This window comes from Coloeus monedula (genome assembly GCF_965178545.1).
Source record: "Coloeus monedula genome assembly, chromosome: 10".
Taxonomy (NCBI): domain Eukaryota; kingdom Metazoa; phylum Chordata; class Aves; order Passeriformes; family Corvidae; genus Coloeus; species Coloeus monedula.
In genome coordinates this window covers 23,177,862-23,205,252 of record NC_138790.1, presented here as the reverse complement: position 1 = coordinate 23,205,252, position 27,391 = coordinate 23,177,862, and the positions used below count along the sequence as shown (strand labels likewise).

Genomic DNA, 27,391 nt, shown 5'->3' with positions numbered 1-27,391 from the left:
TTAATTAACGACAGCATGAAAAATGCCATCCCCTCTCATTTTTCCTGGCCACTGCTGGTATTTTTTGAAGTCAAATGTACCTGTAAGTCCCAGCTCAGACCAAATCCTTTATTCCACTGAAAGCACAGATCAAAGTGATGCCATGAAGATTTTTTGCCTTTTCTTTTATACCCTTGTTATAACTTTTTTACAACTTCTGTATTCTCAGTGCTTTTTGCCTCCATTCTTGGACTTGTCTGTTCAGATGGGAGACTCAACATTTTAGAAGCTTCATAGGGAGTGGTTAGTATGCCCCAGAGCCCAAGGTCCTCTCCAGAACACATTCTGTAAACTAAGATAGAGCCAGCCAGGGGAAGGCTCCTTGGGGAGGGGGGGCTCACTTGAGCCTCTCATTGAGGAACTTTTGATAGATCTGCTGATTAGTGACACCTGTGATGATATACCAGATCTTTTGGGGTGTGCATTACTGTGTGCATGGAGGTGCATTCCACCTGGACGTGTGCACCTAAAGATCCTTAAAATAAATACCAAAGTAAAATCCCTTTTCCCTTCTAACTGTGTCTGACTCTTGATTTTAAGACCAGGAAGAGGCATCAAAAGGAATGCAGAAATAGGCACCTTGCTTCCAACACGGAAGCTTTTTCCTTTTATTTCTTCCCAAATGAGTAAAGACACCTTTAAATAGATTTTAGATGTTGTTTCCAACTGTCAAGCCTGTCTTTCTAGCAGACCTCTGCTTATCTCATTTCTCTAAGGTGCAATTATGTCAGACAAGACCTGTGGATTCTCACTTCAGTAACACTGCAACCCTTAGCATCTTAATTCATACTCACTGATTCATCAGCCTGCTGATTTTCTGCCTGATGTTGTGCTTCTTGCTGTTCATTTGCATTATTCTGATCATCATCTTCACCTTCATCCTGGTGCTGGTTGTCATGTTCATAAGCTGAGGAATTTTTTAGGTGATTATTGTATGACAGCAGTTTAGAGTTATCCTTTTAAGAGTCTCCTATAGTCAAGGTTCCACACGTGCTTTTAGCAGTGGGCAGCCTCTACCTAAACAGATCATGCTCACAGAATTGATTTACTCCTAATAGGAAACAGAAATTCAAAGATCAGGCCAGGCTGGATGGGGCATTGAACAGCCAGGGCTAGTGGAAGGTAGGCCCTGTCCATGGTAGGGGTGCAGAATGAGATGAGTCCCTTCCAACCCAAACCATTCCATGATTCTGTAATTTAAAGAGATCAAACAGACCCATACACAGAGCCAGCAACATAACCAAGATCCACAGAGCCCTGTAATAACAGCTCAGTCAAAAGGACACTCTTCCTTTCAGGAATGTGGATATGATCTTTGGTAATTCCTCTATTTCAGTCAGTCAGTTCAACCACGGTTATTTGAGCTTCTGGTTTTAAATTGCGAGTTTATGTTTCACTTGAATCCAATCTGGATATGAAATGAATATTGAAGTCTCCCATGCAAGGCAGTACACAGGGAGCCTGAGCATGGCAGAGACAGAACTTCTCTCTTACCTCCTTCCTCTTCCTGAATCCCTTGCTCTTCCTCCCCTTGTACAATGTCCTGGTCCATGTTATCATAACGAGCCTGTTGGCTGAGAACATTAAACACCAAACATCATTGCAGTTTCAGAAGTGTGTTTTCTGCTCCAGTAAACAAACCCCCCACCTGCAGCTCTGCCTCTCTCAGCATCTGCCAGAGCAGGCCCCAGTTTCATGCTCTATTATCTGGTATTTTCTCGCATCACCTTTCCTGAAATACGCTTGACAGAACAGAGCCTTTCCTGTGCTGCTACACTGACTTTGTGCTTGTGTGTCTGTGTGTGGAGTCTGCAGTCCTGATGGATACAGGTCAGGCAAAGAGTGAAGTCAGGACTCTGAATTTCAGGGAACAAACTTCCAGCTCTTCAAGGAATTAGCCAGTAGGACCCCCTGGAAATCTGCCCTCAGGAACAAGGGAGCAGAACAGAGCTGACAACATAAAAGCAAGAGCACGACAAACTCGGGAAGGAGAATTTAACCTGAGGCGGTTTTTGTAGAGTTTCTCCCCTTGCTCTGCCTGTCTCTGCAGCTGGAGCTCTCTCTCCTGGAGCTGCTGCTGCCTCAGGAGCTGCCCTCGCAGCCTCTGCTGGTGCAGGGATTCCTGGTGCTGCTGGAGCTGCTTGGCCTCCTCTGCTCTCTGGGCTCCAAGGTGCTGCTGCTCCAGCTGCTGCTCATAAGCTGCTTTCTGTCTCTTTGTTGGCGTTACCTGTCACAGAAATGTGTTAGTCACACATTAATCATCCTTTCAGTGATCACAAACAAGCACAGAGAAACCTGTCCCGAGGGAAAAAAATGCAGGTGCTCCATGCAATAGGCAAAATTACAGTGAAGTTATTTTTAAGTTTTCTTGTCCCTGCTTAAAATTTAAATGTTTTTTTGAACACAGACTGGAAGTGTTGAGGTGTTTGTGGAGGACATGGGGAAGAAAGAGGAGATTGTAGGCTGAGGAAAGCCATGATTTTCCTATAAATAATAATAAAACCTCCCAACATATTACACAGTAAAAGGAGGTTTGATGGCTGATAAGACAGCAAAGGTTTCCATTGATTGAACTGGTAATCTCAGTGGGAGTTGCTTTTAGCCTTAAGTGAGACACTGCACATCTTTTTATACTCAGCAATAACTTAAACTAACTCCAGTTTCACAGCTTAACCCATTGCTGCTGTTCTGACCCTCTGCACCTCTCCACCTCTTCAGCAACAGCTTCTCATCCCACCAGAGTTACACAATTAATCTTCCAGGACAGAAAGTGTTTACAAAGCCTAAAGTGAGACCAGTGAAATACATTTTCCACTGCAGATCCAATCTAGAATGTAAATGCAGGATTTGCTGGTTTTATTTAGAGCTGCACTGTGATTTCCCCTGGCTATTTCAGTCATGTTTGTCTGGCAGTTAAAACTCCCTGTCAAGTGACAGTGAGCACTGAGCTGGCAGTGTGTTTGCAGAAGGCAGGTATCTCTGACAAGGAAACACTCTGCAATTTGCTGAGATGCATCAAATTACCAAAGCAGGACAGTTCTCCATCCCAGCCTCCCTCTCACCTGCTGAGTTCTTCATCAGCTACCACGGGCCTCAGGTTTAAAGTGGGAGACAGGATTCAGTCTGCTGCTCTTCTTTTTTTTTTTTCCCCCCCATCTGTTGCTTTTTATCAGCAGAATTAATGTTCATTAAGATCTGGCCAGCACTGCAGTACAAGTGTGCTCAAGTTGAGCCTGAATCCTATTCCATCCAAGTGCTTTGAATCCCAAATTTTCTATAAATATGGCAGTAATTTTATCTTAAAACCAGTGAGTGCTCTGAATCCCAAACTCTCTATAAAAGATGGATTTTGCCTAGAAATAGGTGAGTGCAATACAAGGCCAGCAATGATAAGAGAAGCCTCCATTTAAACTGCAGATTTAATCAGTTAGAAAAGAGCTCTCTACCTCTGACTGCAAGTGATCACCCAACATGTTGGTTTCTTCTTCCTTTTGTTCCTGCTTTTTCCATTCATGCTCTTCTGGGGCTTGGTCCTGCTCCTCCTCCAGGTGCTCAGGCTGCCCTGCCTGCTCCATTTCTTCCTCTTCGAGCTCCTTTTTGCGTTCTTCTTCCATCTGCTCTGCCCGCTGCTCCTCATCCTCTCCAGCTTCCTGCTGCTCCTGGATGTTCAGCTCCTTGGCATTGTGGCCCTCAGGAGCCCTTCCCTGCACGTGGAAAGGCTCAGCCCTGTCCTGTTCCTGGGTATTTATTTCTTCTCTCTCCCTTGGCTTCTCATTCTGCAAAACAGACACAGGATTATGTGTGTACAACACATTATGGATTTCAGTTTCAAGAGAGCCAAGGACAGGCTTGGATCCTTTATTCCAGCCTGGAGCTGTTGTCAGGAGGGCCAAATGCCTGCTTTGGAATGAGCTACTCCTGCCAAACAGTGCCATTACCTGGTCTGTGACTCTGCACAGCTACACAGGGTGTTGTATAATTGCATCACAGAGTAAGTTAAGCCTCGTTTTGTCTGAAGAGGAACAAAAACTCTTACAATTCTACAAAGCAAATCTTGTATTTTTAGAGACACAGTTTAGTGCTGGCTTTGGCAGAACTGGTTCACAGCTGGACTCGAAGATCTTAAAGTTCTTTTCCAACCTAAATGATTCTGTGATTTTTATTTCCTGTAGGTTCTGCTGGCCAAGAATTCTTGTAAAACAAAATCACAACTGGTTTTTCTTAACTCCTAGATTACACATTTTCTCCTTGAACATTAGTGTGCCAATTTTAAATACACTGACTTCAATGTGCCACTGGAACCTTATAAAAATTTCTTCAGAATTTGTTAAAGCTTTCTGGAATACTTGAGATAGCTAAAATTTTAGATTTCTTATTCAAAAAACTTAGATTTTGGGCAACTTCTTAAAACAGCTGACATAAAGACACTTAAAACTGGCTTAGTCATGTGAAAAAAAGTTAATTATGAATAGATCTTCCTACTACTCAACAATTAAACCATTCCTCACCACTTTCCTCCAGAACTGACAAAGGTGCACAGCCAAACACACACTCGTGAGACATTCAGCACCTTCAGCTGAGTAAGAACCATGTCTGGGGTGTCTGTAGCCTTTTACCTCCTGCTGCTGCTCGGCCCCAGCTCCGTGGTGCTCCGGGAGGTGGCTGTGTGGGGATGGGCCCCGTGCCTCGGGCTGCTCATTCCCTCCTTCCAACTTCTCCGGCTGTTGGAAACTTGGGATTTTTTTGAGCGTGTCCTTCAGCTGTTTGTATTCCTCCACCTGAGTCTAAAGCCAACAGGTTAATTACAGTGTGTCCAAATTCATTTCTTAATCACCTTGGACTGAAGTTGCTGGCAGGACACGTGGCAGAAAACTTGATATTCCAGGGAGGAGAAGGGAGCTTTTAAAATATAATTTTTTTTTTTTTCTCCACTGATCCATCGGGATCTTTTCAAAGTGCACATGCATACAAAGTGTATTAAAAACATCTCTGTGGGACAAAGAAGAGGAGTTGTTTTATTCATGCCAAGCAGGAGAAGTGTCAGAAGGGGATGATGCAGCTTTCCTGGCAGACTAAAGCAAGGGAAGTCGAGAGCACAACTTCTCCTTTGCTGGTGGGAAGAAGTGCAGCTCTTTCAGAAACAGAAGTTTTAAAGTACATCTACATGTTGTGAAAATGCCAAGTCCTCAACATTTAGACAGGTGTTAGACAAGACAACAGCCACCATACGGAACTGAGGCAAAGAAAGTCACAGTGGTGAAGAGCAAGGGGAAAAAAAGAAGGGAAAAAAAGAAAAATAGAAGGAAAATGTAAATTTCTAAAGTCTTCCTGAAATGCAACAGTAAAATGTTGTCATTTGATTTGCTGTTTAACTTTGTACAAGATCAGGATCAAGAAGCTTTGCAGAAAATCCAGTAGCGTTGGTACCCCAATCCCTGGCTCTGCAGCAGGAAGATTTCCAATTAAAGTGGACTTTTTGGGATGGGCAGGGGGTATGAAAGGTGCCCCACGAGAGGGTTTCTGGGCTGCTCCAGTGGACAGGTGGATGGGTGTGTTTAAGAACCTCCACGAGCCTGCGGCATCCCTGAAAACAGAATGGCCTAAAGGGAAAGCAGAGTGCACAGTGAGCACTCCTGTCTTTCCAGAGGGATGCTTCTGCCCCCCAATTAACTGCTGGAGAGGACAAACTTCAGGGCAAAAGGAGTATTTACTGAACATAAGGCTAGTACTCAGGTCTCTGACATTTTTGTCTCCATTTGGTGAGAGATGGACACACTGGGATATGTTGGAATGAGTCCAGAGGAGGCCATGGAGAGGTCCAAGGGTGAAGCCCCTCTGCTCTGGAGCCAGGCTGGGAGAGCTGGGGGGGTTCACCTGGAGAAGGGAAGGCTCCAGGGAGACATCAGAGCCCCTTCCAGTGCTTAAAGGGGGATTTACAAGAAGGTTGGAGAGGGACTTTCCACAAGAGCATGGAGTGACAGGACAAGGGGGAATGGCCTTAAGCTGAAGGACGGAAGGTTTAGATTTGATATTAAGAATAAATTCTTTACTAAAAGGGTGGGGAGGCCCTGGCACAGGCTGCCCAGAGAAATTGTGAGCTCCCCATCCCTGGCAGTGTCCAAGGCCAGTTTGGATGGGGTTCTGAGTAACCTGGGATAGTGGGAGGTGTCCCTGGCCCATGGCAGGGAGTGGAATGAGATGAGCTTTAAGGTCCCTTCCAAGCCAAACCATTCCATGATATTTAAACAGTGCCCATCCAGATCAAAATTCCAACACACTGTTCTACTGCTGAGTCACTAAACTGAACATTCTGCTTCAAGGCCACAGCTTAAAAGGTGCTGATACTGGCAGAAAACAGGGTTTATTAAAATACAGAATTAATCTGCCTGGCTGTGGCAAAGCACAACGACTAAAATGCTTTAAAGACTCAGGTTAGTGCAGTATTGACTGCTGGTATTCAATGTCTAGAATACACCCAGAAATAGAGGGATCATTTATGGAGCTGTGAAAGAATCCCTTGGGGACTTTCTGCAGCTGGTTTGCAGGAGGCACTACACAAAAGTGTGAAATACCTTCTGTTCTTAAGGCATGTGCAAGACCCTTCTCTGGAGGGTCTCCACGGGACAAATGTCACACCCTGATGCAGACAGAGAGGCTTTGTGTGACACAGGTTCTCTAATTAAAGACCTGAATCAAAGCCAGGAGTGTGTGGAGCTTCCCTTTGGATTTAGTGAACCTTAAATCAGCCCTTCCATGTGGCCTTGTGGAATTTCAGATCTTATCAGCACATACTACACAGCAAACTTGGCCAGGGGTGGAAGAGCTCAAAATTAGCTGCCAGTGTGGTTTAGTACTGCAGATTATGAGTCTTCAGATATTCAGTCTATGAGGGATCATCCTGATCTTTCCCTATTTTTTTGACAGGCACAACAAGCAGAACTGGGAAAAAAAAAATTCAATGCTTTTAATGCTGCTAATGATTTTGTGGACTGTGAAAATGCCTAAATGAAGAAAATCAGTCAGGAATAAAAATAACTTCATGCTGCCTCATTGCCTTTTCCTCTGATCTTTCACCAAAAGTCTTCCTCTGCTCCAGCATTACTCCCACTTTGAGATTCCCTGTGGCCTCCACAGCTTGTACCAGCACAGCTGATTGAGCCTGCAACAGTTTGTGCTGTGGATAGTTCACTTGAAAGTGACATTTAAGAAACTTAATGCTGCCGTTTTTTTAAAAACTAACTTGAGTTCCATCTGGAGTTTTCACTCCTCCATACACATCTCCATCTATATTCTGCTGCTGCTGCACTGATGTGTATTGCCCAGAGCAGCTGTGGCTGCCCCTGGATCCCTGAAGTGTCCAAGGCCAGCATGGATGGAGCTTGGAGCAACCTGGGACAGTGGGAGGTGTCCCTGCCCATGGCAGGGGTGGCACTGGATGGGCTTTAAGGTCCCTTCCAAGCCAAAGCACTCTGGAATTCCATGAAAGCCTCACAACCTCTCCAGCCACACACAAGAAGAGATTTTACAGCAGCATCCAGGTCTGAGTAATAGATAAATGTGAAGGTCAGAGTGTGTTATGCTCACTAACAGCAGTTCCATCAGAGAGGACAGAGAGAGAAAGGCACTGACAGCTCTCAGGGAAGCAGAGAGACCCTTTCCTCAGGAACACATGCACTGCTGGGCTGGCCCACAGCCTGCTCTGCTCCCTGGCCACCCTGGGAGCTGTTCAGCCTCTGAGGAGCAGCCCCTCGTGCCATGCACTCGCTGCGAGGGCAGTGCTCCCGCTGGGATCCCCATGCCAAAGGCACATGCAGCACCCTGCAGCCAGCCGGGCCAGGAGACACGGATTTGGGAAGCTGAGAGCCCGCAGGAGCTGCTTTCCTTCTGACCTGAGCAGCAGCTAGTGCACTCTTGTGGTCTTCCAATGTCACCACAAGCTCGTTGTGCTGGGACAGTAAGTTCTTATGCTGTTGCTACACAAAAAGAAGAACATCACACGTTTCACACAAAGTTCATTCTAAAGATCAGTTAGGGAGCCTGGGGGAGGTTTGAACTAGGACGATAATTCAATTTATTTTGAAAAGAAAATCCTGAGCTGGAATGGCAGCACTTATTTATCTCACATGGAATGCGTATTAAACAGACAGAGGAAGCGAGCACACCAGGGAAGGTAGTTTGGAGGCCAGGGTTTGTGTAACTAAAATAAAATTAGAAGTAGGGGTAGATGTTGATGAACATTTAAAAAAAAAAAACAGAGCCGAAAAAATTAGGCATTGAGTTTTGCCAAAACTCAATTCTGAACTTCTAAAACCAAATTCCCAATTGTAATCTGTACCAATTTTTTTTTTTTTTTAATGGGCATGTACTTAAAATGCAGGTGGCCGAAAACAAATCCAATTCAGCCTATTCCTCTCCTTTTGCTCACATAACAGAAACTACAAGTCTTCAGCACAGCCTGCTTCGGGCTTGGGAAAACTTGGGGAAAAAATATTTCCTAATGATCTTGAAAGTTCTCCCCAGTGCAAAGCCTACCTTGACATCCTGTAGCTGGGTGTGAATGTCTTGGTGAGCTTTCCTCAGCTGCCTGTTCTCCTCCTGTAAGTTATACAGGGATTCTGTTGAAAAGAAATGAAAAGAAATACAAAGTTTAAAGCTGGCTGGATTTATAACACCAGGCTAGGCACCAAAATTAAGACTATAACACAATCTACATAAAATCCCACACGACTGCTGCAGTAAAAATTAAGCAGAATAATTGTATGGCTTGTTTTTCTTACCTCTCTCCCCAGCCCTATTAAAAAGCTTTCCTTCCATTTTCAAGCAGAAAATTTTAACATTTGGTGAAATTTTCTATCGGTGCACCCAGTCTGCACCTGGAATTCTGCATCACTGCTCCCGCTGGGTGCTGCAGATGGCAGAATTCCCTATGGAAATCTGAATCCTGAGAAGGCAGAGAGGAAGGCACCCTCCTCTCTTTCCCCACATCACATCTGGCAAGTGAGAATTTTCTGTCATAGGTCCCAGCTACTCCTTTGGAAGGGATGCCCAGATGGCCAGCACGCTCCAAAAGCTTCTGGGTCTATTCCCACTTTTTACATGATGTTGACGTGGAGCCAGCAAACAACCCCTGCCTGCAGAACCCTCTGCAGACAAAGCTGCAAACAGCTCCAGAACCAACCCCTGTGTTAGGGACACGAGGCAAAGAAGGCTCTGATGGACACAGCCCCATCCTTTTGTTCAATGGAATTGTGTAATGAGGATGGAAGAGGCCTGAAAATTGCCCAGAATCTCGAACAGGAAACTGGATGCCAAGAGTAAAAACTGAATTCAGCATCCAAGTGTGCAGGTGCAACATGCTCCAGAGGAGCTGGTACATGCAAGGAAAAAGGAGGTATAAAATGTAAATAAAGTCACTTCATAAAGAGGCACAATTACATCTCTGCTAGCAGTGGCAAATATTCTTAGATTGCCTTTCAGTTACAAAAAAGAAGAGGCAAACCTTTTTTTTCAGGTTTATACAAGTCTTAGAATTAAAAATTAAAAACTGGCTCAACAACCTCTGATGCTTGACAGGCTTTTAAATGCTCGGTTTTTTGCTATTTCTGTAACCCAGACAGAAACACAGAGCACATTGAACAGATTTCAGAGAGAGGCCACAGAAAATCATCAATAAAATGTAACTTGCCAGGAGGCAGAAGATGCACAAATGACCTGTGAGTGAGAACAGAGAAAATGCCTCTCTCACACCACACAGAACACAATGGCAAACACCCAATTTAATGTGGGCAGCCAGACACAGGTTACATTTACCCTTCAGCTTGGAGATCTCCTGCTCCTTTTCCTGCTGCAGCTGCAGGTATCGCTCCTTGTGATCACTGAATGTCCTGCTGAACTCTTCTCCTTGTTTTCGGTGATCTTCCTCAAGGTCAGCGTGCTGTTTCTTTAGTTCTTCGTGTTGACTCTGCAAATACCAAGTTGGGACACTGGAACAGCTCTGTATCTGCAGATCTGGCTAATATTGTCTTTGGCAATTTGTTTAATAAGTGCAGATGAATAGGAAGCATTCATAACAGGAAGGTTATTATTCAAAGCATGCACATTGCAGCTCCTTTCAAACACAGAATGATCTCTGTGATGAGCAGGCTCCTGTTCCAGGGCTGTGTCACCTCACCCCAGAGCTGCACTGTCCCCCTGGGAGCTGCTGAATGTGTCTAAGAAAACCCCTACGTGTCAAACGACGCGAGGGCTGATAAGTCAGTGTTCCCTACAAGTAATTGCATCTGGTAAGATTTAATTACCCACTGGAAAGCCTGACAAGGAAAAACTGCAGGAAACCACCTTTCAAAAGTAAGAGGAAGGCACTGCCCACACCCTGACACTCTGCAGTGATAGCAGAGCCCAGCCAGGCCGTGTCTCCCCAGCACGAGCAGTTCCTCAGGTGCGCTGCTGTCCCAGTCACCCACCTTCAGCATCTGGTGCTGCACACTCAGGGCGCTGTATCTGCTGTTTGAGTCTTGCTGCAAAACAAAAGCACTCGTGTTAAACCCCCTGGCATCCCCCTGAGCTCTGCACATGCAGCTTTTGGGAGTCACCAGCCAAGGGATGCAGCTCCCCAGGAAACAAATCCATCTCTCCCCTGGCTTTGGAGCAGAGCAAGCTCCTACACTCTGCACCTACTGCAGCAACAACCTATTTTAACTCCTGTTACTCAGCTCCCAAACTGCTCCCCAGTTTCAACATGAAATAGCCATAAAATCCTAATTTACTTGCTTTATGAAGAGTTCTCTACAGGTCTCTGGATCCTCTGCCAGATAGAGCTTTCCTTCTGGCACTTGGTACATAAAACAAAGTTTCTTGATGTTTTTATACTTTCCAGTTCAAAGCCCATGTGTTAGAAAGCTGTCACTGTTCTTTTCCCTGGGGGCTAAGCTACAAAAAGATTTCTAACACCTTCTTATTCCCCTTTCCCCTTAAATATAACAACATTACGTTTGAACTACCGTAATATAAACAGGGGATTATTTTCTGAATTAATTTTCTGGAGAGATATTAGTATCTCCCACTATAGCTCAAATAATTAGGAATTGGAGAGCACTTATGAATGCAGAGTAGAACTGGGATAAGTGAGAGCTCTTTCAATTAGTATTTTGCAAGATCTCTTCCTTTGAACAGTCATAATTGCAAAGCATTTCCTTTTCCTTGCAACTCAAATAGCATCAGCTATTAAAAACTTGTGCTAGGAATGATGACTTACCCTTCCTTTATTTAGTGTTTCCTGTGCTTCTAGTTTATAAACAAGAAAATCTGCAACATAAAAGGAAAAGTACTGATGAAAAAAACACCAGGAGGATGAGAATCTGTGCTTGAATAACTTGGCTGTTGGGTACATAAATTCTCTTTAAGAGCTGAACATTTATGCAGAAACAATTTTCAAAAGGATCTTAAAAAAATAGAAAAACAACCTATAGAGAATTTGACAAAATGCACAATTTTTGACAAAATATTTTCTTTTAGAAATTTCATAATATATCTTCACTTTAAAGTTTCATATTACAGTGAGAGATGCAGAGTTCAGGCTCAAGACTACAGATGGGTAATTAAATCTGTTACATTAACTCTTCCAGCAGAGGCCCAAGAGCATCATTCAAAAGGAAAAGGATATTTATAAATCGTGTATTCTTGGAAATAATAAAACATTTCCTCATTTGCTCCTCGATCCTCTCTCTTCTCAGGGTTTGAAAAGGTGTCTCACCCTCGGGTAGCAGCAGGACCATTCTACACTAGATGGCACCAGAAACCCACTGAGACCTGCACGGTGAGAATCGTTTATTCCTCGTCAGCTTTGCTACAGTGATATTTTTAATTCAGCAGCTGAGTCCTCAGTTTTAGGAAGAATAGAGGCTCTACTCTAAAATTTGCAGTGAATTTAGAGACTGAGGAAACTCAGAGGATGGGATCCTGCTGAACTTCCACAGAGGGCAGAGGTCTAAGAAGTACAATTTGTGTTTGCCCCTCACACACGCCTAGAATTTAGTCTTAATCAGGAAAAGGCATGTAAGCATGTGCTCACCCCAAAGAACACGTAAAGGTACTGATTCCAAGTTTAATTTCCCGTTGATGGAATGCAGGAAAAGATCCCACGGTTTTGGTACAAGTTTTGAATTTTTGGCATGCCAGGACAACATTTACACATGCCCATACCCCACAGTGTTGGGTTTTTTATGCACATGGATGCAAACATAGTCTCTGGGTATATTACTTCATGTTGCAGTCATCTGTAAATAGTATTTAAAAGATGATTGCTTTTTAAAAGATCTGATTAAAAAAGATTAAATAAAAAAGAACTAGCAAAAGACCAGCACAACTCTGCCAAGTGGATCCTAATATATTGCTAATATATTATCCAGCTCATTTAAAATTGAAGAAAAACCATTTGAAATTACTTTCTACTATAATCAAGTTAAATGTCAAAGTGAAAAGCACATTTTTACCTTCCTTCGCTTTCTTATGTTCCAGCCTTTCCTTTTGTAATGACTTTTCTAATCTTGACCGGTGCTCATACACAACTGAGAAGAGAAATTTTGTACAAATCCCTTTAAAAAGTAACAGGCACAAACCCCACCACCCACCCCAACACACCCAGTGAGTGCTGGCACGGAATACACCAGGAAAATCCAAGTGGAATGAGGTCATGGGACAAAGGGCAGTTTGTATCCCCTGTGACAGTAACTTTTTTCCTTTTTGCAGGCTTTATCGATCCCAAATCCTGGGTTATCTGCATTGCTAAACATGGAATGGGATAAGCAGGCGAGGGATTTGTTTATGGAGGCAGCCAGCTGTGGTGGAGCTACCAAACCCTCTTCCCTTCTCAGGAATGCAGGGACATTTTCCACGTTTCTCTCCTCCCCTGCCTTGTTTGCACAGAGACAAGGGAATAAGACAGGACAGCTCTGCTGCCAGAGGAATTCCTGGCAGCACACGAAGCGTCACAAAGAGGGAAGAGAGATGCCCAAGGGCAGAGGTGCAGCAGGGCACTGGACAGGCTGCCTGGGCTGAGGCATGGGGAACCCGGGAGCCACCCTGAATTCTTCCAAGAACTGGGAATACAGCATTCCTTTGCACTGTCTCCCAGAAAGAATGACTCCCAAAGACTGTCCAAGCTGCCCATGATTCCTTTGCAGACACCATCCCAAAATGGGGGTTACATTTATGACTGTTTGTTGTATCCAGGTGTGTTCAGGACATCCAACATCCTCTGGCACAAAGTTCCCCATTTGGCTGCCAGTAAAGCAGGATTTCATTCAGCCTGTGCTTTGGACATGGAGTTTGGGAGGTGGCACATCAGACCCTATTTACCCTTTCCTCACCTCTCATTATCTGAAACAGCCAAGTTTGCAGCAAAGATATTGATTAAAACTCATGGAAATATACAATTATATGTGTTTAATAGTACAATTACATGTGTTTAAGCTCAGTTTAACACAAATGCCTTTCACTGCCAAATTACAGTTTGCATTCTTTTAATGAGTTATTAATTTGTATTAAAACAATGAGTGATTTTTCCATCAAAACTAGGAAACTCATTTTTCTGAGAATAAACCATTGGTGAGCATAAGCCTTCAACAAGAAGCGTCCAATAAAGATCTGTATCTTGGCAGCCACAGAAAACTCCTCTTGCATCTTAAAACATTTCTTTATTCCACCAAGGTGCATTCTGCAGCCTTATCTACCAGTGTTTATGTTTTGACTCAGAAGCTGGATTGCTAATCAATCCCTGGCACCTATCTCCACTTTGCTATTTATCTTCAAAAGTCAAGGGCATCAGTCAAGATGAGCCAAAGTATCAACACCCTCTGTAGGAAAACAAGCAGGCAATGAATATTCACAAAGTCACCACCAGGCTTGGAGAAGGGGAAGAAAAAAAAAAAAAAGGCAGTACTACAGTGATGGTTTTATTCAGCCCCTGAAGGTGTTGAACGCTGAATTATTGTGCAAAAGGAACAGTGGTTGTAGCACAGCAGCTCAGGAGAGCAATGAAAATCCATAATGGGCTTCCCCTCCCATGCAATCGGGGTGGAACAGGCTTTTTGGCAAACACGCGAAACCACAAATGGATTTGGAGGGAGCGTTTTCCATTCCACTGCTCTGTCTGCAAGTGCACCTTCCACGGCTCCTCCCGGTGCTTTAACAAGCGTGTGTGTGGGGGCAAACCCTGCACAGCAAACCCATCGCAGGGGCAGCAGCAAAGGGCCAGGAGAAGGCAGGATTTGGGGTTCAGGGACCTCTCAGAGCTCAGAGAATCCCTGCTGAGCTCGGGGTTTCACCCTGCACTTGCAGAGTCTGAACTCAGGCAGTGCATCCTCTCCTCTACCTGCTGTGTGCCAACCCTTGAAATACTGGGACAAAGCTGGAGAAGTCCTAAAACAGCCCCTCAGGTGGCTAAAAAGGACAAGAAAAACCTCCTCCTCCACCTCTGCCCTTTGAGTTCAGTTACTGGTAGGCTCAGCACATTTCTCTCTGATAAAAATCCATCAGGTGCAATGTACTGAAGGTGTTGATCAAGAATAATTATTAACAAAGCACAGCTTCCATGTTTTCTCACTCGCTCCTTTGGGGAGTAGCTTGCAGGTCAGATTTTATAAGTACATACAGGAGTTAATCTCCCATAAATTTGAATTATTTCCACCAGTTAGGAACTTTAGGAAGAGCCCAGACTACAAAGGGCTTGTTACTACAGCAGGGATTTCTCCTACTTCGCTGCCAGCCTGGATATAAGATGTCTGAGCAAGAATCTGAATGAAATAAATACACTGAAAAACAGGTTTTCGAGAAAAGTCCACCCCAGGAGGGGGTGGAACCTACATAAGGAATCTGACAAAATCCCACGGCTGGGATGCACAAATAATTCTTCCTAGGGTAAGCTTTTAATTTTGTACGGATCTTTGCACAAATAATTGAACTTTACTTCACCATTATATTTAATAGAATGGTAAAAAAAATGGGGACAAATACTGTCATCTAATCTAATAGCTAACAGGCCCTATTCCAAAGCTGGATTTACTGCAGGTATCAGTTTAATTCTTGAAATTACCTACAGAATGTAACCTACACAAATGAACAAAGAACCACAAACTCACAGAGCCCAGAAACTGAACTGGTAACCTCACAGATCAATAAAGACCTTTCACCTTCAACAAGGAAACACTGAACAGTCTTGGAACTCATCCCAATAAAATCAAGTCCTTAAGATTTTCCCCATAAAGAGAAGGAATTGAGGGAGAAGGGAGGTGTGGGATGCCGTGCATGTTCCCAGATTACACCACTCAGACCAGTGCTGAACGTTAATTGCAACACAGGAGTCAGGGAGGTGATGAAATTGAGATTGTTTAACAGTCAAGGTTCCTTCTCTCATCTTTGCTCTGTACCTCTAAGCAATAGAGCCATAATTAAGCAAATAAGCCATTACTGTACATTTAAAAGAAAGCACTGCCTAGTTTACATTATCAGCAATTTTGTGACCGTGCTACATTAATCATTTGATCAGAAAGACGATCTCAGAGTCTAAAATGACCCAGCTCCCATTACCTTACGTACTGGAAAATTAAGATTACACTGGGATTCAAAAATACATGATAGAAGAAATTTTACTAATTTCAACATGATTGTTTGTAACACAATTCTGAAGTCATTCTCCAAGCTTACAGTAACATCTTTCACTTAAAACCAGCAGATTTCAGTAGTCTTGGCAACTATCAGTGTTGTTTTCCCTCACACTGTGGCAGAGTTGAGCTGAACCAGCAGCGTGGGGTAAACCACACTGGCACTTCTCTAGTGACACTGCCAAGGCCTGCAGAACACAGACTTGCTATAAAAACAGTTCATTCCCCATTCTTGTCCCTGCAAATAGAACCATTTCAATTGTGAACCCACGGAAAAAGCTTTTCTGCTGAGAGTAAAGCATTTCCATGAGCCAAAGCGGAATCCCTTCAATAGGGGATGTAGGAAAAATTCTCTAATCCAATGAAAATAATTAAAATTTTGATCTCAGGTGACATTTCATGCCTCCTCTGACACATTTCATGCTGTGAGGAGATGTTAATAATATAGCAAGAGCTGCTCCCCAAGCTTCCAGCCCAGTATTTAAATCAGTGAATCTGCTTTCAAACAAGGAGATCCGCTGATTTCACTACTGATAATCTTATCAGAAAGAGATTATCAAACTGTGGGTAGCTGCTGGACAAGCAGCAGGATTCCCCACCACAGTACAAGCCATGCTGGCCACAGCATCACAGTGTGAGCTTCATCTATTTCAGATTCAACTGAGGGATTAGCAGTAAATGGATATTCAAGTGACACTGCAAATATCTTAGAAAAAATTGAAGTATTCCCACAATAAAGACTAGGAAATCTGTGTTTTAAGTACAGAGCAAGGAAACAACATTACAGAAACCATCTATTTATCATAGAATGGTTTGGGTTGGAAGGCACCTTAAAGCTCATCTTTTTCTGCCATGGGCAGGGACACCTTCCACCATCCCAGGGTGCTCCAAGCCACAATATTTACCATATATTGAACAAAATATTGCAGCTATTCAATAATTTATGTCCCTGAAGTTTCCTGGTGTGAATTTCCACAAAAAGGACAGAAATAGAAACCACGGTAACGTGAAACTGATTTGTGTGTGAGGCTTCATTACGGAACATGCAGGCAGGGATGGACTGCTCTCATTCTGCTCTCTGCAAACCACAGCTGGCACTGTGTGCACTATGAGAATTACTTTTACTTCCAAACAAACTCCTACACTTTGCAATTTACTCACATGATCAAATAATGGCTTTGTCTAATTACAGCCAGTCATGTCAAATTCCCCCTGGAAAACCACACCATGCATAGGCAGTTGTGCTTAAGAATGACCTCTGCTTTGACTGAATTCCCGTATCATTTAATTTGCTCAGAGTATTAATAATTTGAAAAGTTTGTATTTAATATCTGGATCTTCACATTCAGGGGATTTTTTTTTTTTAAGAGAAAGCATAACATCCGCTTTCAGAGATCCTGCACCAAAAATGAGCTATCAATTAAAATACATGTGTTCCTCTGACTCAGTGTTCCAGTAAGAAGTTCTAACCAAAAAGCTCCAGTAAGTGGTTCCAGTTTTGCCTTCACTGCAGTTCTGAAAAATGGGAAATGCTGGAGAATTTGGCACATTAATGCACTCTACCTCAGAAACACACACTTGTATTTCTAAGAGATCATTGTGGCCTCTATTCAATCGTAAGGATGACAGGAAAATTAATTTCTAAACTGGAGCAAGCATCCATATTTAATAGAATCCTTTTACTCCACCCTGCCTCCCATAGAGCCTTTCTTAGAAGTCAATAACACCTCTAGGAAACAACAGATTTAAGATAAGTTGGGACAGAAGAAGGATTTATCATGTTCAAACAGTAAACTGTAATAGCTGCTGCTAAAAATAAGGTTGAGAATGGGTATTAAATGCGATTAAATATTTAATCCCTTACAGATAGGCTTCAGACCTGACTTTTATCAGGAAGGAGAGCATGTTTTTCAGAAAAGATTTCCAGTGCACTCAACAAAAGGTTTCTTCCAACCCTTGGTACTGCGGGTGGGATCAGCATCCCACCTTGCATTGCTGTTTTCTATACACCAGTAGATGATAAAGGTTTTTTTTTCTTGGAGTGATGATAAATGCAAATAGTTCAAAGAAAAATGGTGTCGTGATTTGAGACGTAAATTAGCAGAAAAATACACAAGCTTTGATAAAAGCCGCAGAGACAACAGTTTTCTTCTCACATCATCTCTGAATCTCTGGGTCTCCTCAACCCTCAGCTCTAGGAAACAAGGGCCTGTTCTTTCTCTCAAAAATGATTTTAGACTTTTTTTCAATTTTATGCAGGTCTAGTGATTGTATCGACATGGTGTCAGGATCTACATGAATATCTGTATTCAGGAATTAGTAAAAAATAGACCTTGAAGAAAAAACCCCAATCTATACATGCACAAACTACATCCAGAAATCAAGAGTTTGAGTTAGTGATTGATTTTTTGACTGAAAATGGCTTGGTTGAGCATGTCAGTGTGGATAGGAGCAGGCTCCTTGCTCTGCCCTCTGGGAGCTCAGGCAGACCATACTTCTCTCTCATCATCTCTGTAATTAAGCCCTGGAAATGACTGCCAAATTCTGGGATCTGAGTCACCTCAGGAAAATAAGATAGCAGGCTAATTTCAGATACCTTAGGGGAGGAGGAAAACATAGAGGACGAGGTGGAGCAATTGCAGTTTCTTTTATTTCTTAATTAATGATGCATAGCAGAAAATCTCAAAAAGTTTGGGTTCTGCTACATGGCCAGAAAAAGATCAGAACTGCATCCAGCTCACAAGACCCCTCCTTAAACAAGGAGAGCATCCAAACAGGTTGGATTCCTCAAGTGCTCACCTCAGGCTCCAACAAGACTAGAAATTCATGCCCCTGAATCCTGAAAAAGAATCCCAAGAAAAATCACCCAGCAAAGGATTCAGCTTTAATTACTTGTTCTGTATAGCTCTTTTTTTTCAGTAATCTGATTTATTTAGCTTTCATTACCATCAAACCTCAAAGCAGCACCTGACTTTCAGCAGGGCACATTAAATGACTTTTTCCCTGCAAGGATCCCATTCCAAAAAGAGGAAAGTGAATTCTGTTAGCCACAAATTGCTGGCAATATTCTCACCAGCACATCAGAGATGCTATAATGGGCACTCAAATCTCACACAGGGTGGAAGCCTTACTCATAAATTGCCCCACCCAAACTTGCAGGCTGACAAGCAAAAGTCAGCCCAGTGAGGCAATGTGCTTGGAACGTCGTTTTAATGGCTTAGGAATTCAGGCAGGCAGGAGTATGTGACAGGAGATGACTGTCCAAGAAGCCAGAATGCAAACTCACCACCATCAACCCATCCTACCTCCCTCCTCCTGCCCCAGCTCAGAAGTGTCCACTCAACTCCATCACTGACAAGCTTTAGGAGACTTAAATCAACATCAGTAACAAATATTGGGATCTGTTTTGCATCATGTTGGTCACCAGGTCTTGTGTTAAACCAGGGAGGGGGAACACCAAAACCCAGGGAACAAACCCACTGTAGTGCCTCATTCTGCTCAATATTCCCCCAGACTGCTCTGTGATCCTCAGCCAGGGACCAGCTGGGGTGCAGAGGAAATGCTGCTGCACTGGTAGAAATTTATCCTGGAACTGTTACGTCCACAAGGAAAGGGCACTTGGGCATGGATTACAGGAATGAAAAAATAGAAATATGGGCACGTGCTCAATTTATCTTTCAAGTCAGAATTCAGCTGCTGGACATGGAAATTCTGCTATGGACCTGGAAACAAACTTCCCTGAGTTAACTGATCTGAACAGTGCTCCAGCACCTTTTCTGTGTACTTGGGTTATGAGTAAAAGCTGGATAATTCCAGATAACCCCAAATCTTGATGGTGAGCTGCAAAACAAACACATATCTATCTAGTTATATACATACATATATGTACATGCAAAAGCATATATGAATATACCTTACACCACATACCTCTTCCATACTAAAATTCTGCACAATTTCAAGCATTTCATGTGTTTCAAGTATTCAGAACATTAAATATCCATTGAAAATGTGAAGGGAGGTACAGCAGCCAGGTGCTCAGAGGAGGTTACAAACCAAAGCTTTCCCTTTCAGGAAGCCAGGTAGGAGAATTTGGGATGCTGTCCTTGCCATTTCAGAGGAAGTACACACAGAACCAACCTTTCCTCCTACAGTGCTACCATGGATCTCTCAGGCAGCAACAAAACACCATCAAAAGAAGTGCTGCAGTGTTATGTGCAGCCTGAAAGTCATAGGAATGACAGGAATTCAGGATTCTGGTTTTAGGAAGAACAACCAACCACACAGGAGCGGCAGTAGATGCAGCTCTACTTGTCTGATGCATGTGAAAAATAAGCCATCAAATTAGTGTTGGCTCTTCCCAGCTCTGCCAACTCAAGGTACAAGTTTAAGGCACTATAAAAGAGGGATGTGACAGTGAAGTACACCCACATCTGTATGATGTCGGAGCAGCTTTGGCACCTGTGCAGTTTTCAGGGTAGATATGAACCACTAAGGTGGCAGAGAACTGTGATCCAGTACTGTGGTGCACTGTGCAATTCCACACACATAAAGCTACCTCAGATCTGACCAACCCCTAGCAGGTCACCCCACAGGGAGTCTTGATTTAGGAGAATTAGCACAACAGGTCCAGAGGAATCCACATTTGCTTTACAGCCAGTGCTTTCTAGCACTGGATCAGAAACCTCTGAGGAAATCCACACCTTGTCCAGAGGAGGGAAAACTCTTTTAAATCCATAGTCCCTGCTGGGCTGGCTCCCAAGATCACAGGACAGTCTCAGGCTGCACAGAGATTGCACAAAGCCATCAGACACCTTAAGACTCTCAGAGGAAGAGCAGGAAAAATGAAGATAGTAAAAGGCACTAACTGTAGGCTGTTATTAGGATTAGGGATGAAAACAGATTAAACAGATTAAAGTAGTACACGAGGGGTTACTTAACACCCAGAGGATGAGACGACAGAAGCTGCAAGGGCTAAAAAGACATCTGTAGATACTTTCAATCCTGCAGCAGTCACAGGTACAATCAGGCTCACCTGCAGCTCTCAGTGTGGTTCTGTTCTAGCAACTGAAGCCTGTTCCTGTATGGCCAACGATTCAAGACTTAGTCTGACACATTTTTAAAGGAGCAAAGAGCACCAAGTTTTGGTTTTATCATTTTAAGAAATGCTAAGTAAGATTATCTCTATATTTCAAATGTATATAGTGCTCAAAGAATGAGATTTAAAAATAATCAGCTTACTGGGAAGATCAGCTTCTCTATGAAAGACCTTATAGATAACAATGACTTTAGGTTTTCTCAGCAGTCAAACAATTTTGTGTCATCTCTAAATTTTGCCCCTGGTATTCCCTTTGTGGATTACAAAAGCAGCCCTACTTTCTCCACGCCCAGCAGAACTTTGATAGAGAAAAATGCCAAAGTTTGATGTTCTTTACAAAATCTTCTGCAATCTGATCCTCTAAAGGGGGCAAGTTTAAGATCCCAGCCTTTCTAACCCAGTTACTGTGTTCCCCAGGTCTGCCACCCTTCCCTTTGTACCCTGGGCTTGTTCCAAGAGGCACAAACACTTCCCAGTGAAGTGGCTGGAACTGTGAACACCAGAGAGAGCAGAACTCCCCGAAACGGAACCACGTGCAGCTCTCTTCATATCAGGTGTGTTTGTTAATGATTCTGAGACTCTTCCTGCACCATTTCCCAGTGATCTGTGCATTCTGCCCTGGTATTTTCCTACGTACTCCCAGGAGATTGAGCCTCCTTCATGTGTTGCTGTGTTTGAGCAAAACAAGGCAATGAAAAAGATAAAAATCTAAGAACGCTGGCTTTTCAAGGAAAAACAGAAAGAACAGCTCATTCGGGCATGAAGAACTGGCAAGTACCAAAAAGAAGGTTGTTATTAGCTACATAGATTAAAAAAAACCCATAAAAATGTGAAAAACAGTAGGGGGGACAGTAGGAAGTGATGGGAGCTGCACTCTGAGCTACAGCTGAGGATCTTGGTTCAGATTTTGGGCAGACCAAAGGCACTCGGGTCCTACACTACAACCATGTCCATAAACTCAGGAGTGTCCATGAACCTCAGGCATTTCACAAATGGACTCAAGTTTCACTCACAAGCCCTGACAGGGGCACTCACAAGCTCCTCTCTGTGCAATCAGGAAAGCAACTGCCTTTGTAGGCTCCAGCAGTCACAGCAAAACGCAACAAAAAGTCAGACAACAGGTGATATTTCAGTGTCATCCAAGAGATTCAATCCAGTCAGACTTCCAGGGGCACAGCCACAATACAGCCTCAGGATCCTCAAAGACACCACTTTTAGAAGCTGCCTTTTATTTTTTTAGTTTACATTTAAAAAGCCTCCTGATTAAATGGTTGTTCAGGAAATAGAAGTCCAAGGTATCCTTTTCTGCACAGCTTTAAAGTCTTATTTAATCACCTAGGAGAGCTGTGAACACCAAGAAACCAACCCCTGTTGATACAGCACCCTCCTTTCCTTTAACTTTGCCCTTCAACTGGCTTCTTTTTAAAAGATTTCAGAGTGCTTCCATCATATTTCAGGCCCCAAAGTTATCTCTAGTCCAGGATCTATAGACAAACTGGTTATGGTGCATGGAAAAGATAAGTTGCATCACTTTACCAATGCAATACCTTAATTTTATTGTTCTCATAAAACAGTAAGCTCAAAGAATAATCTCTGGACAGCCAAGAGATGTAGCTCAGATATTCTTAGAGGTTTGTTTTCATTGGGCAACAGGAATATTGTTTATTTAAAATCCAGGTCATTTAAAATCCAAAGTTCAAAGTGCAGTCAGATACTGCACCTGCAAATGGGATTTTCTGTCAGCATTTTATGTTGTGTCCAAGTCTCTGCTTAAAGAGAATTCCTTCCTGTTGTTCCATAACAAAGAGTTAAATAGGAAAGGTTCAGGAATGGGTTTGGTGGTGGATATCACAGTCAGCACTGTGCTTGTGTCTCTCCAGCTGAGCTGGGCATGGGCACAGGCTCTGAATTCCCTGTGTTCTCCTCACTAACAAACTCCTACTGCAAAAATCCAGGTGATTATACAGGGCCACTGCAGAGAGACAGGGAAGAAAAGTTTATTTCCCAAATCCTCTGGAGTCCTCAGGAACATAACTTCCCTTTCCTTCAGTGGGATATTAGGCAGCTAGTGGCTGCTGCTGCATTTTGTATTTCTCTGGGCTCTCACCCTCTCTTAGGACTAACAGCTACTTCCAGAACACAGCAAAATTTAAAGAACCATTTTTATTGTTACATTTTTCCTTCTATTCTGTGACTTAATTGGCAGTGATTATTTTTTTTAAACAGGGTTTACTGCTACTGTACTTGGCATAGATAAATCCTCCTGCTTAACGGGCTTGATACGCTGGCATGGATCCCAGAACCATGTGAGTTTATTGCATGGATCATCAAATCTATTAATGTTATCAGATCCTGGTCCATATTTCACATTTCCCATTGACACACTGACACAAGCAAGAGAATTACACAAAATGCAGCTCCCACAATTGCCTGCTGCTCCCATGAACATGCTTGGACAGATGATGGCTACTCAAAATAATGTTTCAAGCATGGAAAGTTCAAACCAGAAGTCCAGACCTCACATATCTGATCCAGAGAATCTCTCCTCTGTGTAAGGATAAAGGTTGTTGCATGCTCCTCTTTGGCAGAGCTGGAGTGACAGAAAAAGCCAACTTGTCAAATTTTAACTTGAGAACAAGATGTTCCTGTGTCCCCTGTTGGCAAATGCACAGCCTAGCAAGAGTAGCCCTTTAGCCATCGGCCACACACCCACTTCCCAGCCAAACATTTACACCTTTTTCGGGACTAAAATGAAGGTTTCTGGCAAAAAGCTCCACGGTATTACCTGGAAATGGCCTGAAACTGAAATACTAGGTAACGATGGTGTCAGCTGGTGACTAAACACACTGAAGGAACAAATCACGGTAAGAATCTTACAGCATAAGCCCAAGTCTGTGCTCTCTGCACACAAACTGTGTGCTGCCAGGCATGCTTTGATGGATGCTTCCACAGGGAAAAGGATGGCTGAGGATCATCCTGAAGTTTAGTGTTGCTACAGCAGATCCCTCTGATTCTTCTATGCTATTTTGAGAAAGAAAACTTGAAAGCTGGCTCTGGGCTTTATCTGTGCTGACCTGATAACCTTGCACTTGACAATTAGAGAGGTGCTGAGGTCTTTCACTTCCCAGACCATTGATGTTTCAGGTACATCCCTGCTGCTTTGCTTCTGATTTCTGGGCATGCACATGTCAGACATAGACACCTTTTCATCTTCAACTACAGGACACCCACATCTGCATCCTTAAACCAAGATACACAAGGATCTGTATTTATGTGGCACCTTTAAGCCAAGAAATTCAAAGTTATTCCAAAAGTAATAGAATAGCCTTACCCGTGTAACTTGCTTGAACTTTACTTTTAAATTACCCTTTAAAAACACTTTATTAGAATACTCCTCTCCTCCATCCTGGAGCTATTTAAGGTTTATGCTGCCCAGGAACTGCAGATGGATGTTCAGTTTAAAACCCTGCAAAGACAACAGAGAAGCCCACAAAAATCCCAGCCTGGACACGGTCTGTACTGTTAGATGGGCAGCAGGCAGCACGCCTGCCTTTCCCTTTTATGCCAGGAGCTGCCAAGTGATGTGCAGTCCTTTGGGAATAAGAGTCACTGCAGGCTGTGTGGGAGCGAGTGGGAATGAGAGCTCTCTAGGAATCCACGACAAAACCTCACCCTGACCTCGGCGGGGCTGGGATCCCAACGCGGGGAGACCCTACAACCCCACAGGCTGCAGGAAAAGAAGGGGGAGAAGGAGCAAAACTTTGAGAGAGCCGGAGGAGGAGGAGGAGGAGGGTGTTCTGCAAGCCCTGGGGAAGGGCAGCAGAGGCTCCTGCCGAGGGAGTACCTTGTAACTGAGCCGAGAGGGACTCCTGATGCTGCTGGTACTTGAGCGCCGTGGCCTCAGCCTTCCTCAGCTGGCCCTGCAGCTCGTAGTAGAGCATCGCCCCGTACAGGAACCCGAACACCACGGTCAGCAGCAGCAGCGTCTGGAAAATCCGCTTCTGTTTCCGGGAGCACATCCCGTTGCCCATGTCCCCGGCGGGGTCCCGAGGGCCCCCGCCCGTCACGGCTCAGCAGCGGGCGGGAGGCGGCGGCATCGGAGGCCCCGGGAGGAGGAGGAGGAGGAGGAGAAGGAGGAGGAGGAGAGGAAGGGAAGGAGGGGCGGCGGAGGCGGGGCCGGCCCAGCGGTTCAGCCCCTGGGCACGGCCGCGGCGCCCGGGGCGGTCTCCCCGGTGCGGGCAGCAGCGGGGCTCATGCTGGGGATGCTCCGTGTCGCTGCGGCCGGGGGGGGCTGCGGGCCGGGGCTGCGGGGAACAAAGGCAAGTCCTGGCCCCGCACTGACGTGTCCCCGCTTGGCCGCGGCTCCCCCGCCGCGGGATCCCCGAAGGAAGTCCCGCTCCGGGCGCGGCCTCATTGGGTCGGGCCGCGGGGCTCTGCCCTCCCTCTGGAGCGCATTGGGTGCCCGCCGCGTCCGTCCGGGGCGGGCCGCGCTTCCCCGCCCGCCCCTCCCGCCGCCAGCCTCATCCCCTCAGCCCCGGGGCGGGGGCGCCTCGGGAACGGGGCTGGTGTGGTGATGAACGCGGGCTGTGACAGCGGGGCTGTGACAGCGGGGCCCGTGTGGCACCGCCGGGACCGTCTGGGGCTCAGGGGTACCGGGAAGGCAAAGCTCCAAGGAGCTTCTTGTAGCCAAGCACCTGAGGTGTTCATGGAATCACAGGATGGTTTGGGTTGGAAGGGGCCTTAAAGATGACCCAGTGCCACCCCTGCCATGGGCAGGGACACCTCCCACTGTCCCAGGCTGCTCCCAGCCCCAATGTCCAGCCTGGCCTTGGACACTGCCAGGGATCCAGGGGCAGCCCCAGCTGCTCTGGGCACCCTGTGCCAGGGCCTGCCCACCCTCCCGGGGGGAATTCCTTCCCAATATCCCATCCAGCCCTGCTCATCAGATTGCTTAATGTTTTCAGAGGTTGTTGGCTGCACTTTGTTTTGGGTGTTGAATGTCATAGCCTTCACCATCCTTGGCCTTTTCTTCTCCCAGAGCCCAGCCCAGGCTGCTGGTGCATCTCAATTCAGGCACCCAAAAATGTGGCATCCGAATTCTGTGCTCCCAAATCCCTCTGGTGCTGAAAAAAGTGAGACAGGTCACGTATACTTCATCAGCATAAATTCAGAATTAGCCTGAATACAGTTCCCTCTCCTGGTGCATTTTATTACAGGACAAACAAAACCCAACCAAGAGTCAAGCTAAACTAGAAGAATAAACAAAAAATCAAATTCATATGCCAAAGTGTTTTTTTTTTTTTTCTAAATATATCTAGCTCATAAATCTATGTTTTTCATAGGCATTATTCTGGCCTTAATAGAAAAACAGCATCAAAGAAGCTTAAGAAATTCTTATTCAAATATTCTGCATATTCCAGTAATTAATAGCAGTCAGTACCACATGCTAATATGATTTCTAGGTGTATTTCAAATAGCTGTTTGATATATTTTCATTTAATAGAATCCCTTGCTCTGGGTTTGAGGACCAAAGTGTTTGAAATTATGAGTTAGACACCCAGGAAGGAGCTGTAATTGCTTTGAAACAGTGATGATTAAAAAAAAAAAAAAAAAAAAAAAAAAATCGAGACCTTTTCCCTCATCTTTACGGAGCTTCCTGAGGTATTCAAAGTTACATTTAAAATCTTTTGTTCCAACCAGGAGTGTTTCAAGTTGAGGTATTTTCATGCTGGTTCAAGTATCCATTTCTTTCACAAAAAATATTCCCAGAAAGTTTCTTAGTATCACCCAAGCTCCAGCTCCCCTCCCTCTCCCAAGCTCCTTCAGAGCCGTCCTGTGCTTTTTCCATTTCTGGGTCTTCAGGCGGAGCTCTGCTGAGTAAAGTGAGATAATTCTCTTTTTTTGGACTGAGACTTTCAAATCACTGGGGTGATTTATACATCAGTATAAGTTTATAGATTTATACAGCTCTTCAAATGATTTAATTTTTCGTGTTTCCACTTGTTGCTTACATCACCTCTCATAAAACCAGTCTGTCTTTAGTTTTGATTACTTTGCAGTGGAGAACAATTGGCTGACATCTAAAAATGTTTAAAATGATAAAATGTAAACTTAAAAGGACATTGAACCCACAGTGTTATTTAATATCTATTCCAAATACATTTAATTGATTATGGTGTAAATATACTCTAACTGCTTGTAGAAATTGGCAATATCATTAACAAATGCTAAGGAAAAAAAAAAAAGCAAATTACTATCTCATTTTGTTTAATCAAATATTGCTTATATGCAGTAGCTGCTAGTGATAGATCTCTTCAGGTCGTGTAAATTGTGATTCTCCATGAACAAACCAATTAAAGTTGAAATGAGGAATTTATTGGGAGCAAGGGACTATTATGCGAAGCTATTAGGCAAATTTGAATTGGAAGTCCCAAAATAGAAAGGTTTGGACCTAAAAGAGGCTGTAATATATTAAAAAGCATTAAATTAGTTGCTAGGAGAGAAACATTACTTGGGCTAATCTCTGGATACGTTACTGGTGTAATCAAAAGAGATGAGGGATGAGTGGTTTCCGAGGCATGGGGAGCTCAGAGGCTGC

The 27,391-nt window shown here is 44.0% G+C and overlaps 1 protein-coding gene across 2 annotated transcripts in view; it reads right to left on the bottom strand.

Moving 5' to 3' along the window:
- The window catches only part of GOLIM4 (golgi integral membrane protein 4), a gene marked incomplete at its 5' end in the record, with an annotated part of 28,193 nt that extends 3,369 nt beyond the window's left edge, over positions 1-24,824 (bottom strand). The window contains 12 exons of one of the 2 annotated variants that reach the window (XM_082288443.1): positions 834-946; positions 1,534-1,613; positions 2,040-2,266; positions 3,486-3,815; positions 4,656-4,823; positions 7,929-8,012; positions 8,572-8,654; positions 9,850-10,000; positions 10,503-10,556; positions 11,294-11,343; positions 12,531-12,605; positions 24,638-24,824. In XM_082288443.1, the coding sequence (XP_082144569.1) occupies positions 834-946; positions 1,534-1,613; positions 2,040-2,266; positions 3,486-3,815; positions 4,656-4,823; positions 7,929-8,012; positions 8,572-8,654; positions 9,850-10,000; positions 10,503-10,556; positions 11,294-11,343; positions 12,531-12,605; positions 24,638-24,824 (1,602 nt within the window). The remainder of the gene's footprint in view (positions 1-833; positions 947-1,533; positions 1,614-2,039; positions 2,267-3,485; positions 3,816-4,655; positions 4,824-7,928; positions 8,013-8,571; positions 8,655-9,849; positions 10,001-10,502; positions 10,557-11,293; positions 11,344-12,530; positions 12,606-24,637) is intronic. The other variant, XM_082288444.1, reaches the window with a different exon arrangement.
- Positions 24,825-27,391: the final 2,567 nt, after the last annotated feature.